The 15848-nt window shown below is 41.9% G+C and overlaps 1 protein-coding gene across 2 annotated transcripts; it reads left to right on the forward strand.

The window, feature by feature from the left end:
* The first annotated feature begins 6385 nt into the window (after window positions 1–6385).
* LOC115199099 (uncharacterized) lies at window positions 6386–15620 on the forward strand. Of its 2 annotated transcripts, none has more exons than XM_029761662.1 (3): window positions 6386–6822; window positions 13671–14320; window positions 14526–15620. In XM_029761662.1, the coding sequence occupies exons 1-3, from the start codon at window positions 6818–6820 to the stop codon at window positions 14924–14926; spliced, it is 1056 nt and encodes a 351-aa protein (XP_029617522.1). In that variant the 5' UTR covers window positions 6386–6817; the 3' UTR covers window positions 14927–15620. The 2 variants fall into 2 exon arrangements, with proteins under 2 accessions (XP_029617522.1, XP_029617524.1); XM_029761664.1 differs by having other exon boundaries at window positions 6393–6874.
* Window positions 15621–15848: the final 228 nt, after the last annotated feature.

Genomic DNA, 15848 nt, shown 5'->3' on the forward strand with positions numbered 1-15848 from the left:
AGAGATAACATACAGAGATATGGGGGGAGAGAGAGAGAGAGAGATGTTCTTATGTGCATGTATGTTCTAATGTACTGTGTGCAAGTGTATGTGAGAGTGCGTGTACTGGTATACGCTTAATTGTGTGTATATGTATGTGTAATAATCAGGGCTTCAAATCAACTTTTTGGTCCACTAGCCACTGTGGCAAGTACCAGCCAAAATATTTTTTGGCCGCACTAATTACACCAAAACACAACAAAATTGATGATCATGCTTTGTAATGTTTCTAAAACAATAAATGTATTACTAGTAAGAAGTAACTAATGTGGTATATTTAAACAATAAGATCCGAGGGCATGTGGTATATGGCCAATATACCATGGCAAAGAGCTGTTCCTAAGCGCGACACAACACAGAGTGCCTGGACATACTACGGCTTTCAGCCAAGCAGCATTCAGAGCTCGAACCACCCAGTTTAGAATGTTTAATTAAATGTTTTGTGACCTGAGTCTTTTAAACAAAATATCACAGATGAGACAAAACATTTCCCCCTTTAAGGTCGGGCGGTTACCATGGTAGCGCGACTAGAGTCATGTTTGTGGCTGGGAGTTTCAGTCTGACTAGTAGAAGCGTTGTCACCACTTCCTAAGAAGTTGAAACTCAAACATAGGAAACAACCTAACTTGTGAACAAAACAATGTAAATAGCTGAGAAACACAACGACAAAGTCTCACTTCAGTAGACTTTCGTTTCAAGTAAATTAGACCAACTTTTATGCCTGTGCGCAGCGCTTCTAAAAATGAATATTTCACTCAGCTCTTCACGAGCGCACAGCCAGGCAGTGTTGCAGCGCGAGGTGGATAGGCTACATAGGATTCGTAGGTCTTTGACTTTGTGCGATTCATTTACCAGCTATGAAACAAAACGGCGGAAATACTTAAGACAGCAGCATTTGCTTATTTTTTTTGTTTTTTTTGTTTAACTCTTAGGCCTCACTCCCCCCCTATCTGAGATATCTACTGCAGCCCTCATCCTCCACATACAACACCCGTTCCGCCAGTCACATTCTGTTAAAGGTCCCAAAGCACAAACATCCCTGGGTCGCTCCTCTTTTCAGTTCGCTGCAGCTAGCGACTGGAACGAGCTGCAACAAACACTCAAACTGGACAGTTTTATCTCAAGATCTTCATTCAAAGACTCAATCATGGACACTTACTGACAGTTGTGGCTGCTTTGCGTGATGTATTGTTGTCTCTACCTTCTTGACCTTTGTGCTGTTGTCTGTGGCCAATAATGTCTGTACCATGTTTTGTGTTGCTACCATATTGTTGTTATGTTGTGTTGCTACCATGCTGTGTTGTCATGTGTTACTGCCTTGCTATGTTGTTGTCTTAGGTCTCTCTTTATGTAGTGTTGTGTTGTCTCTCTTGTTGTGATGTGTGTTTTGTCCTATATTTATATTTTATTTATTTTGAATCCCTGCCCCGTCCCTGCAGGAGGCCTTTTGCCTTTTGGTAGGCCATCATTGTAAATACGAATTTGTTCTTAACTGACTTGCCAAGTTAAATAAAGGTAAAATAAACATTTATTTTACTATAAATGTGATCATACTTGACTATTTTTATTCACAAATGCGAGTGAAATAGACATTTTACCTGCCAATGCCAAAATCTGGTGGGTGTTAATTTTTTATTTAAGCCCTGGTTATAACGCATTATAGTAGCAGGTTGCAGATAGCTGGTGGATGCTGTTAGATGGCCAATAGTGGTGGCCATGCTGATTTCCATTGGAGTGATAAGATACAGAGGGATACCTCACGGGTATATACTATTCACTCATTGAAGGACACCGAACATTCTATATTGAAAACCTCAAATCAGGTACAGAGGGATACCTCACTTTGGAGGATGAAATGCCATCTACAGTACATGGACTTTGACAGTGCTTGACTTGGACAGGAAGAGGTGCTAATATTCTATAAGAGGAAGAGGAGCTCAAGCAGTAGAATATTTAGGTGCCGCTACTCAGCTCCGGTGAGCTCCTGCCCAAGTCAACCACTGGATTTTGAGGATGGCATTTGCATAGAATTTAATTGATTGATTAATTGATTGCAACACGAGTGACACCCAGTTTTTGGCAGGACAGGAATGCAAGTGGAATGAGTCTATTCCTGTGGGATGTTGCCTGATCAATGAGTGTATGTTTAATACATTAGGTTGTATAGCCCAGGGGGAGTAGACAGACTGCTCCATATGAATGATAGGTGATCGACAGAACAAGAGAGGGGACATGTGTCACAGACTGGAGAAAGAGGGATCTAGTTATTTGACAAATAGAGATTGGAGTCTGTACCCGAGAAGAAGGGAGAGATACAGAGAGAGTGAAAAGCCAAAAGAGAGGAAAGGGGATGAGAGAGACAGGCAGAAAGAGAAAGGAAAATAGGTAGAATGTTGCATAGAGAGAGAGAGATCGGCTCACCAACGAAGAATTCACAAAATGGGACAAACACCAAACTGAGACTCTGCATGCAGAATTCTGTTCAAATATTCTGTGTACAACGTAAAGCACCAAATAATGCATACAGAGCAGAATTAGTGTTGCTGATTATCAAAATCCAGAAAGGAGCCGTTCAATTCTACAACAACCTAAAAGGAAGTGATTCCTAAACCTTCCACAACAAAGCCATCATCTACAGAGAGATGAACCTGGAGAAGAGTCCCCTAAGGAAGCTGGTCCTGCCTGGGGCTCTGTTCACAAACACAAACAGACCCCACAGAGCCCCAGGACAGCAACACAATTAGACTCAACCAAATCATGAGGAAACAAAAAGATAATTACTTGACACATTGGAAAGAATTAACAACAAAAAACAGAGCAAACTAGAAGGCTATTTGACACTAAACAGAGAGTACACAGTGGCAGAATACCTGACCACTGTGACTGACCCAAACTTAAGGAAAGTTTGACTATGTACAGACTCAGTGAGCATAGCCTTGCTATTGAGAGAGGCACACTGCCCACAAAATTAGGTGGAAACTGAGCTGCAGTTCCTAACCTCCTGCCAAATGTATGACCATATTAGAGACACATATTTCCCTCAGATTACACAGACCCACAAAGAATTTGAAAACAAACCCATTTTTTATAAACTCTCATATCTATTGAGTGAAATACCACAGTGTGTCATCACAGCATCAACATTTGTGACCTGCTGACACAAGAAAAGGGCAACCAGTGAAGAACAAACACCATTGTAAATACAACCCATATTTATGTTGATTTATTTTCCCTTTTGTACTTTAACTATTTGCACATAATATGACATTTGAAATGTTTTATTATTTTGGAACTTTTGTGAGTGTAATGTTTACTTATTTCACTTTTGTTTATTATCTATTTCACTTGCTTTGGCAATGTAAACATGTTTCCCATGCCAATAAAGCCCTTAAATTGAAATTGAGAGAGTGAAAGGGAGAATGAAAGAGGGAAAGAAAGGGATAGAAATAGAAAGCAGGAAACCACAGTGGAATCTCCACACCCCTCTGTGGGTGGACCCTGTAACCCCTCTGTGGGTGGACCCTGTAACCCCTCTGTGGGTGGACCCTGTAGCCCCTCTGTGGGTGGACCCTGTAACCCCTCTGTGGGTGGACCCTGTAGCCCCTCTGTGGGTGGACCCTGTAGCCAAAGAATAGAGAAGGCTAATGTTCTACCTCTCCACCCCCATTACTCTAGCCCTCCCTCTCTTTCTCAACAATAGGGGCCATGGAGCAACAATGACTGCTGGAAAAAAGTCTGGTTGAATATGCGACAGCATCAGGGGGAGGGGGGGCTGAAGGGGAGGGGGGGGCTGAGGGGAGTCCGGAGGGAGTGGCGGGGGGGGGTTGGAGGGTGTGTGTGTGAGGTGGGGTGAATGCATGAGAAGGGCACTTCTGGGGCAGGGCCCAGGGGCACTAGGAGGTGTTTTCTGGGACATTTATCTGCCTGACTGCTCCTGAAAGTGATCCTGCTAAGTCCGACACAGGAAATCTCAGGCTTTCCAAACACACGCCAACGCCACAGAATAACAACACACACACAGCCAAACTGACAACACATTTACACACACACAGCTCCACTGGAAACAGACACACAATCAAACTGACAACACACATACACACACAGCTTCACTGGAAACAGACACACAATCAAACTGACAACACACATACACACACACAGCTCCACTGGAAACAGACACACAATCAAACTGACAACACACATACACACACACACACAGCTCCACTGAAAATATACACTGACAACATACACACATGGCCCTGGTGAAAACCCAATGAGTAGAGTGATAAAGTGGGATGGGGGTTTTGAGGTACATGGGACCCTCAGCTAAAGCACAAAATAAACCTTTAATTAATGGTAATATGATTAGCTCATTACATATGTTATAACCAATTTCAATATATTCTTATAGTAGTAAATGATCTCAAAATGAATTATAACAATGTATGTCAATGGTTTTAACATAATGGAGCTAATTACATCATCATTGATTAAAGGTTAAACGAAGAGGGATTCTCTTTCCTTAGCAACAGTAACTAGGGGCTTGGTGTTTTGATATGGAAACGAAGAGGTTGGGCGTGCCCAGGTAGCTATATTTAAAAAAAAACATTATATTAGGAGTTTGAATTAATTCAGTTTCACTTGCTTTCAAAGCAATGGAAAGAGTATTGCATTTGGACATGACTATCTGTGTGCACTTCATTCTGATGTGAGTTCAGAACACACACACACACACACACACACACACACACACACACACACACACACACACACACACACACAGACAGACAGACAGACAGACAGACAGACAGACAGACAGACAGACAGACAGACAGACAGACAGACAGACAGACAGACAGACAGACAGACAGACAGACAGACAGACAGACAGACAGACAGACAGACAGACAGAGACAGTTCAAGCTTTTGATTAAATAGGCCCAGCCAGACCCAGCTGTAGCTCTAAGGCTGCAGCCTATTTTGCTATGGTTCTTAAAACAATCAAAATTCTTTATGGTCCATTTTCACAGAAGTAGATTAAATAAATCCAAGGTAAAATTCGGGTTTAGCCGATGACTAAAAATAGGATTCCATTGAGAACATCAGTTACATCTGGATTATGCCTCTAGCTTCAAACTTCTTCGACAGTGTATATTTAACTTGCATAAAATGAATAGCGATGGATGGTGGTAGACCCGAGAACGCAATGTTAACTTTTATGCCTTTCCTTGACCCTTACCTTAACCTCACTGAAACTATACCTAACCTTAATCTAACCCTCACTCTTAAAACTAAGTTTAACCCTAACCTTAAATCATTTAGATCCCAATGCCTAAGCTTAGTCATTCTGCCGGTTGAATATGAACTTCCTTTAATTCCAACTTCTTAACCATAGTCCAGGAATAGTTTCACCCATATTTTATTATTTTACCTTTATTTAACTAGGCAAGTCAGTTAAGAACAAATTCTTATTTTCAATAACGGCCTAGGAACAGTGGGTTAACTGCCTTGTTCAGGGCATATCCTCTGTGATGCCTCCATTTTTCAATGTTCTTCAGTTCTACATGTGCAGGCTTTTGTTCAAACCCAGCATTAGCACAGCAGACTCAACAAAACAACTAATAATCAATCCCCTGATTGATTGAATGATGTGTGTTAGTACTGGGCTCGGTCAAAAGCCTGCATACCTTGTGGGTCCCTAGGACCAGAACTGAACAACAATTCTACCAATGATGAGACATACGCCTTGTTTAAATCCCCTAAAAATGCAGTAACCCACCCTCCCTTCCTTGAGGTAATGATAGGATAAGTGAATACCAAGTCTCCACTCCTCATTACTTTACGAAAGGAGAAATCCTTTCTATATTTAAACTAGGCCTGAACTTCCACTTTGACAACAATTGACAAAGTAATGTACTTGGTGTCTGGCACCACCATGTGGCAGCACAAGGAATTGCTTTGGTATGCATCTAGAGCAGCACAAGTACTTTTCTCCATGTCTGCTCACAATCCCTCATCATGACCAATAGAATAGCACACAGTAACGGCCTCATGTACTGCGATGTGTGCATACTGTCGTGCTATTATCTACTTTGACGACGGAAGGTCAAATCAGGGGACATGACAGAGGCCTACTTTTCCAGTATGACCCGTCAGCACAGATCTGCCGTCATGGCCTAAATAACATAGGATAGACACCGACATTCGTGGCAGGAAGAGGATGTTCTTTTGAAATATGTGACTCTGTCGAACAGCCAAGCGAACAACTCTTGTCTTTTCCTCTTGTTCAATAGTTCCTTGTCCACAATGTATGAAGTCAGAACGTGCGCGCCCGATGCCATTTGTGAAACTCCGATAAATAGGTTATGCATTTACACTTATTTACAATGTAATGATGACAGTTCAAACAGTCCTAAAATGCAACGGAAAGACAAGTCCGATAACATTATTTCTGTCCGTGGACCGCGACACCGTGACAACCGACACGGGCTCTCTTGACATTTAACGGCAAACGGGAATGCGCATGTGATAAAGCGGTTGAGTTTGTTTTTGCGCGCCCACTACGTGAAACGAAGGGCACGAGCAAAACCAGGACACTGAAAAGGACTGGGGTGGCGCAGAATCGAATAAACTCTGGATTTTGAAAGTTGCGGTTATTTCCAACCCTACCGAGTTCGATTATAACGGACGGTTCGATGACTGTTAAAGCGGTTAATTCACAGAAAGAAGACCGTGGAGGCTGGGCAGATTTTCAACTGCTATAAGGATTCTCAAATTCTTCATGGGGTACATTTGCAGAATGCTATGGGCTTTGTTTGAAGAAGTTGCATGAAACTGGGTATGTTGAAATGACAGATGCTGAGCTATTTAACCATTTGAGTATTTGCCTAATATAAGTTATTTGGCATGAAGTAGTAGAGCATATTAACAAAGGTCTATTTCTGATCTAAATGGACCTGTATTTGTGTTTTTATTTAGCCTTTATTTAAGACTGCTGTAAGACTGACACATGACTACATGGACAGGCTACACCCTTGGTTGTGTTGTTGAACTGTCCTAAGCTTAAAAAGTTTGTGTGAACTGTCCAAAGTTGACAAAATTCATATAATTTCTGAGCTTTTTGGAGGTCTTATACGGTCCAAGGCAGGGCTGTGCACAGACCTTTTGGGAGGCATGTGCTAAAAAAAAGGGTCACCCCCAAAAAAGGTTTCCCACAACAGCAGTCACAGACTGGTTGAGCAATTATTACAAGAAAAGGGGAAAGCAGCTGCATCCAACAGTCTGTATCTGTAGACTACTATCTACATGCTCTAACCCAATGAGTCTGTATCTGTAGACTACTATCTACATCCTCTAACCCAATGAGTCTGTATCTGTAGACTACTATCTACATGCCCTAACCCAATGAGTCTGTATCTGTAGACTACTATCTACATGCTCTAACCCAATGAGTCTGTATCTGTAGACTACTATCTACATCCTCTAACCCAATTAGTCTGTATCTGTAGACTACTATCTACATCCTCTAACCCAATGAGTCTGTATCTGTAGACTACTATCTACATGCTCTAACCCAATGAGTCTGTATCTGTAGACTACTATCTACATGCTCTAACCCAATGAGTCTGTATCTGTAGACTACTATCTACATCCTCTAACCCAATGAGTCTGTATCTGTAGACTACTATCTACATCCTCTAACCCAATGAGTCTGTATCTGTAGACTACTATCTACATCCTCTAACCCAATGAGTCTGTATCTGTAGACTACTATCTACATGCTCTAACCCAATGAGTCTGTATCTGTAGACTACTATCTACATGCTCTAACCCAATGAGTCTGTATCTGTAGACTACTATCTACATCCTCTAAACCAATTAGTCTGTATCTGTAGACTACTATCTGCATCCTCTAACCCAATGAGTCTGTATCTGTAGACTACTATCTACATGCTCTAACCCAATGAGTCTGTATCTGTAGACTACTATCTACATCCTCTAACCCAATGAGTCTGTATCTGTAGACTTCTATCTACATCCTCTAACCCAATGAGTCTGTATCTGTAGACTACTATCTACATCCTCTAACCCAATGAGTCTGTATCTGTAGACTACTATCTACATGCTCTAACCCAATGAGTCTGTATCTGTAGACTACTATCTACATGCTCTAACCCAATGAGTCTGTATCTGTAGACTACTATCTACATGCTCTAACCCAATGAGTCTGTATCTGTAGACTACTATCTACATGCTCTAACCCAATGAGTCTGTATCTGTAGACTACTATCTACATGCTCTAACCCAATGAGTCTGTATCTGTAGACTACTATCTACATGCTCTAACCCAATGAGTCTGTATCTGTAGACTACTATCTACATCCTCTAACCCAATGAGTCTGTATCTGTAGACTACTATCTACATCCTCTAACCCAATGAGTCTGTATCTGTAGACTACTATCTACATGCTCTAACCCAATGAGTCTGTATCTGTAGACTACTATCTACATGCTCTAACCCAATGAGTCTGTATCTGTAGACTACTATCTACATCCTCTAACCCAATGAGTCTGTATCTGTAGACTACTATCTACATCCTCTAACCCAATGAGTCTGTATCTGTAGACTACTATCTACATCCTCTAACCCAATGAGTCTGTATCTGTAGACTACTATCTACATGCTCTAACCCAATGAGTCTGTATCTGTATCTGTAGACTACTATCTACATGCTCTAACCCAATGAGTCTGTATCTGTAGACTACTATCTACATCCTCTAAACCAATTAGTCTGTATCTGTAGACTACTATCTACATCCTCTAACCCAATGAGTCTGTATCTGTAGACTACTATCTACATGCTCTAACCCAATGAGTCTGTATCTGTAGACTACTATCTACATCCTCTAACCCAATGAGTCTGTATCTGTAGACTACTATCTACATGCTCTAACCCAATGAGTCTGTATCTGTAGACTACTATCTACATCCTCTTACCCAATGAGTCTGTATCTGTAGACTACTATCTACATCCTCTAACCCAATGAGTCTGTATCTGTAGACTACTATCTACATCCTCTAACCCAATGAGTCTGTATCTGTAGACTACTATCTACATGCTCTAACCCAATGAGTCTGTATCTGTAGACTACTATCTACATCCTCTAACCCAATGAGTCTGTATCTGTAGACTTCTATCTACATCCTCTAACCCAATGAGTCTGTATCTGTAGACTACTATCTACATCCTCTAACCCAATGAGTCTGTATCTGTAGACTACTATCTACATGCTCTAACCCAATGAGTCTGTATCTGTAGACTACTATCTACATCCTCTAACCCAATGAGTCTGTATCTGTAGACTACTATCTACATGCTCTAACCCAATGAGTCTGTATCTGTAGACTACTATCTACATCCTCTAACCCAATGAGTCTGTATCTGTAGACTACTATCTACATGCTCTAACCCAATGAGTCTGTACCTGTAGACTACTATCTACATCCTCTAACCCAATGAGTCTGTATCTGTAGACTACTATCTACATGCTCTAACCCAATGAGTCTGTATCTGTAGACTACTATCTACATCCTCTAACCCAATGAGTCTGTATCTGTAGACTACTATCTACATCCTCTAACCCAATGAGTCTGTATCTGTAGACTACTATCTACATCCTCTAACCCAATGAGTCTGTATCTGTAGACTACTATCTACATGCTCTAACCCAATGAGTCTGTACCTGTAGACTACTATCTACATCCTCTAACCCAATGAGTCTGTATCTGTAGACTACTATCTACATGCTCTAACCCAATGAGTCTGTATCTGTAGACTACTATCTACATCCTCTAACCCAATGAGTCTGTATCTGTAGACTACTATCTACATCCTCTAACCCAATGAGTCTGTATCTGTAGACTACTATCTACATCCTCTAACCCAATGAGTCTGTACCTGTAGACTACTATCTACATCCTCTAACCCAATGAGTCTGTATCTGTAGACTACTATCTACATGCTCTAACCCAATGAGTCTGTATCTGTAGACTACTATCTACATGCTCTAACCCAATGAGTCTGTATCTGTAGACTACTATCTACATCCTCTAACCCAATGAGTCTGTATCTGTAGACTACTATCTACATCCTCTAACCCAATGAGTCTGTATCTGTAGACTACTATCTACATCCTCTAACCCAATGAGTCTGTATCTGTAGACTACTATCTACATGCTCTAACCCAATGAGTCTGTATCTGTAGACTACTATCTACATGCTCTAACCCAATGAGTCTGTATCTGTAGACTACTATCTACATCCTCTAACCCAATGAGTCTGTATCTGTAGACTACTATCTACATGCTCTAACCCAATGAGTCTGTACCTGTAGACTACTATCTACATCCTCTAACCCAATGAGTCTGTATCTGTAGACTACTATCTACATCCTCTAACCCAATGAGTCTGTATCTGTAGACTACTATCTACATGCTCTAACCCAATGAGTCTGTATCTGTAGACTACTATCTACATCCTCTAACCCAATGAGTCTGTATCTGTAGACTACTATCTACATCCTCTAACCCAATGAGTCTGTATCTGTAGACTACTATCTACATCCTCTAACCCAATGAGTCTGTATATGTAGACTACTATCTACATGCTCTAACCCAATGAGTCTGTATCTGTAGACTACTATCTACATCCTCTAACCCAATGAGTCTGTATCTGTAGACTTCTATCTACATCCTCTAACCCAATGAGTCTGTATCTGTAGACTACTATCTACATGCTCTAACCCAATGAGTCTGTATCTGTAGACTACTATCTACATCCTCTAACCCAATGAGTCTGTATCTGTAGACTACTATCTACATGCTCTAACCCAATGAGTCTGTATCTGTAGACTACTATCTACATCCTCTAACCCAATGAGTCTGTATCTGTAGACTACTATCTACATGCTCTAACCCAATGAGTCTGTACCTGTAGACTACTATCTACATCCTCTAACCCAATGAGTCTGTATCTGTAGACTACTATCTACATGCTCTAACCTAATGAGTCTGTACCTGTAGACTACTATCTACATCCTCTAACCCAATGAGTCTGTATCTGTAGACTACTATCTACATGCTCTAACCCAATGAGTCTGTATCTGTAGACTACTATCTACATCCTCTAACCCAATGAGTCTGTATCTGTAGACTACTATCTACATGCTCTAACCCAATGAGTCTGTATCTGTAGACTACTATCTACATGCTCTAACCCAATGAGTCTGTATCTGTAGACTACTATCTACATGCTCTAACCCAATGAGTCTGTATCTGTAGACTACTATCTACATCCTCTAACCCAATGAGTCTGTATCTGTAGACTACTATCTACATGCTCTAACCCAATGAGTCTGTATCTGTAGACTACTATCTACATGCTCTAACCCAATGAGTCTGTATCTGTAGACTACTATCTACATCCTCTAACCCAATGAGTCTGTATCTGTAGACTACTATCTACATGCTCTAACCCAATGAGTCTGTACCTGTAGACTACTATCTACATCCTCTAACCCAATGAGTCTGTATCTGTAGACTACTATCTACATCCTCTAACCCAATGAGTCTGTATCTGTAGACTACTATCTACATGCTCTAACCCAATGAGTCTGTATCTGTAGACTACTATCTACATCCTCTAACCCAATGAGTCTGTATCTGTAGACTACTATCTACATCCTCTAACCCAATGAGTCTGTATCTGTAGACTACTATCTACATCCTCTAACCCAATGAGTCTGTATATGTAGACTACTATCTACATGCTCTAACCCAATGAGTCTGTATCTGTAGACTACTATCTACATCCTCTAACCCAATGAGTCTGTATCTGTAGACTTCTATCTACATCCTCTAACCCAATGAGTCTGTATCTGTAGACTACTATCTACATGCTCTAACCCAATGAGTCTGTATCTGTAGACTACTATCTACATCCTCTAACCCAATGAGTCTGTATCTGTAGACTACTATCTACATGCTCTAACCCAATGAGTCTGTATCTGTAGACTACTATCTACATCCTCTAACCCAATGAGTCTGTATCTGTAGACTACTATCTACATGCTCTAACCCAATGAGTCTGTACCTGTAGACTACTATCTACATCCTCTAACCCAATGAGTCTGTATCTGTAGACTACTATCTACATGCTCTAACCTAATGAGTCTGTACCTGTAGACTACTATCTACATCCTCTAACCCAATGAGTCTGTATCTGTAGACTACTATCTACATGCTCTAACCCAATGAGTCTGTATCTGTAGACTACTATCTACATCCTCTAACCCAATGAGTCTGTATCTGTAGACTACTATCTACATGCTCTAACCCAATGAGTCTGTATCTGTAGACTACTATCTACATGCTCTAACCCAATGAGTCTGTATCTGTAGACTACTATCTACATGCTCTAACCCAATGAGTCTGTATCTGTAGACTACTATCTACATCCTCTAACCCAATGAGTCTGTATCTGTAGACTACTATCTACATGCTCTAACCCAATGAGTCTGTATCTGTAGACTACTATCTACATCCTCTAACCCAATGAGTCTGTATCTGTAGACTACTATCTACATGCTCTAACCCAATGAGTCTGTATCTGTAGACTACTATCTACATCCTCTAACCCAATTAGTCTGTATCTGTAGACTACTATCTACATCCTCTAACCCAATGAGTCTGTATCTGTAGACTACTATCTACATGCTCTAACCCAATGAGTCTGTATCTGTAGACTACTATCTACATGCTCTAACCCAATGAGTCTGTATCTGTAGACTACTATCTACATCCTCTAACCCAATGAGTCTGTATCTGTAGACTACTATCTACATCCTCTAACCCAATGAGTCTGTATCTGTAGACTACTATCTACATCCTCTAACCCAATGAGTCTGTATCTGTAGACTACTATCTACATGCTCTAACCCAATGAGTCTGTATCTGTAGACTACTATCTACATCCTCTAACCCAATTAGTCTGTATCTGTAGACTACTATCTACATCCTCTAACCCAATGAGTCTGTATCTGTAGACTACTATCTACATGCTCTAACCCAATGAGTCTGTATCTGTAGACTACTATCTACATGCTCTAACCCAATGAGTCTGTATCTGTAGACTACTATCTACATGCTCTAACCCAATGAGTCTGTATCTGTAGACTACTATCTACATCCTCTAACCCAATGAGTCTGTATCTGTAGACTACTATCTACATCCTCTAACCCAATGAGAGTCAAGCCTGATCCCCATAAGCTGGATCCCACAACATTGCATGTGTCTGTGTGCACATGACTGTGCATGCAGGGTATACATTCATTTCATTTGAGGTATATTGGTTATTCCTCAAGTGAATTTCAGATGTTTTTGTTTTGCTCATATTTCCTGGCCTGGTCCCAGATCTGTTTGTGGTCTTGCCAACACCTGTCATCGTCAAGCCAAACATGACAATGAGTGACAAAGAGTTGGCATGATGACACAGACTGGCACTCAGGCAGTTTTCTCACTCTGTAACTAAACTTCCAATCCTGCTCTAATTCTTTCCCCTTTTCCTTCCCCCAGTAACTCCCACTCTGGGTCAGACATGTCTGTGACAGTGGGAGAGGGGCGGGTCATAGCCTGGAGGGTCACCAGAAGCATCACCTACTACTGCACCAGCCCGACACCAGGGGGCGATACCCCTGCCCCCTCTCCTCCCACCATCTCCCCCACCTCCTCCCATCTAGATGCTCCTTTTCCCTCACCCTCGTACTCCCTCTCCACCCCCTTGCCCTCTCACCACGACGTTTCCTCAGTTCTCACCCCTTCCGCTTTGGATGTACCAACCCTCTCTCCATCCTCAACCTCCTCCCCCCGTCCCCTCCTCCTGCTTTTCCCGTGGCTGGGCGCCCGACCGGGGGCCATGGCGAAGTACCGGAACCTCTACCTGGAACGCGGCCTGGACATCCTATCTGTGGAGAGCACCGTGTGGCACTTCCTGTGGCCCCGCTGGGGGCTGGAGTATGGGGCCGAGGTCCTGGAGGTCCTTGACGACCCGCGTTTCAAAGGTCGCCCCCTTCTGGTCCACGCCTTCTCCATCGGCGGGTACACCTTCACCCAGCTGCTCAGCCAGATGGTCAGGGAGCCACACAAGTACCCGGGCCTGGCCCAACGGGTTGTAGGACATGTCTATGACAGCCTGGTGATCGGGTCGCTGGAGCATATGGCTACAGGTGAGAGGGGAAGGAAAGGAGGTAGGATTGTCGGTTTGGATTATTACTCTGAGAAAGGAGAGGGATCTGTTACTGAGACCGTGTGTGTGTGTAGGTGTGTGTATGAGTACTTTTTTTGTGGATGTGTGACAGAGAAAATCATTTTAAATGTAATTAACCTTGACCGGTAAATAAACTAATCTGTGTGTCTATGTGTGTGCCTCAGGCCTGGGCAAGACCCTGTTCCCTCGTATGGAGCCCCTGGTGCGATACACCGTTCTGCTCTACTTCTGGCTCTTCAAGTCCCAGACGGTGCACTACTACGACAACTCAGTCCAGGTCTTCTACAACAGCCCCGTCACCGCCCCGGCGCTCTTCTTCTTCTGCGAGAACGACGCGCTGTGCGACCCCGTCGCCATGGAGGCGGTCCTCGACTTCTGGAGGAAGCGGGGCGTTGCTGTGGAAACCAGGAAGTGGAAGGAGTCTGTGCACGCTGCTCATCTACGCTGTCACCCGGAGGAGTACCTGTCCACATTGGAGACATTTTTTAACTTGCTCAACGTCGCCCCCTTCAGGGCTAAGATGGCTCATGTGCTAATCACAGTGAGGGGTTTGATAATTCAATAAATCCTGCATACTCATGCTCCAAAACAAATGTTATAACAGATGTTATAACAATATTATAACATAGTATAACAGTGTAGTCATGTAGCATGTAAACCTTTATCCATAGAAACTTGGTTGACACATACCCAGCATATGGGTCACGAGGGAATCAAACCCACAACACACTAGTTTTACTTCCCTGTTGCTATAATAACAACATATCCAAGCCTAACTCCTAGCATGTGTTTTGACTGTGCTACGCATTATTATCTATTTGTACAGATATAGGATCTTAATTTGACCAGCATTGTCGTAGCAAAATAATGAACGTTTAGTCCATAATGTTTCTTGATCAGTGGTCAGGCTATTAAAAGTTGGCAACATGAAAAGTGCAGTACAGTTAATATAAGTGTGTGTTTTCAGTGAATTTTCTGTGAATGTATGTAAATCACGAAGCTCATCTTCATTTCCTGAAAAATTCTCAGCAACAAGAGTGATCAAATTAAGTTACTATATCTGTATGTGAGCTTACACAATATTGTCCATGACACAGTCCATACGCACCAGATAACAGCAAGGTCACTATCTTTAAGGTGAAACACGACAGACACAACTCACTATACATTGATTCGCAAGAGATTTATTTAGTATTTATTGTAATTGTTTTTACATGAGTATATATATTCATTCTCAATAGCTGGTGACAAGGAGTACAGTGGGAGAGAGAGGAAGAGAGAGGGAGAGGAAACATTTTGAAGATGAGAAAGAACTGAAGAGGAGGAATACAGAAAGGAGTGTGAGGGTAACAAGAAAGGAAAGAAAGAGAGAGAAAAGAAACACAGGAGATAGGGAAGAGATAATATGAGAGAGGTGGAAGAAAGAGAGATAGTTCATGCCTGTCAATTCAATGAGTGGTGAGTGCCAAACAATCTGTGTGTAACGA

Source organism: Salmo trutta, chromosome 8 (genome assembly GCF_901001165.1).
Source record: "Salmo trutta chromosome 8, fSalTru1.1, whole genome shotgun sequence".
Classification (NCBI taxonomy): Eukaryota; Metazoa; Chordata; class Actinopteri; order Salmoniformes; family Salmonidae; genus Salmo; species Salmo trutta.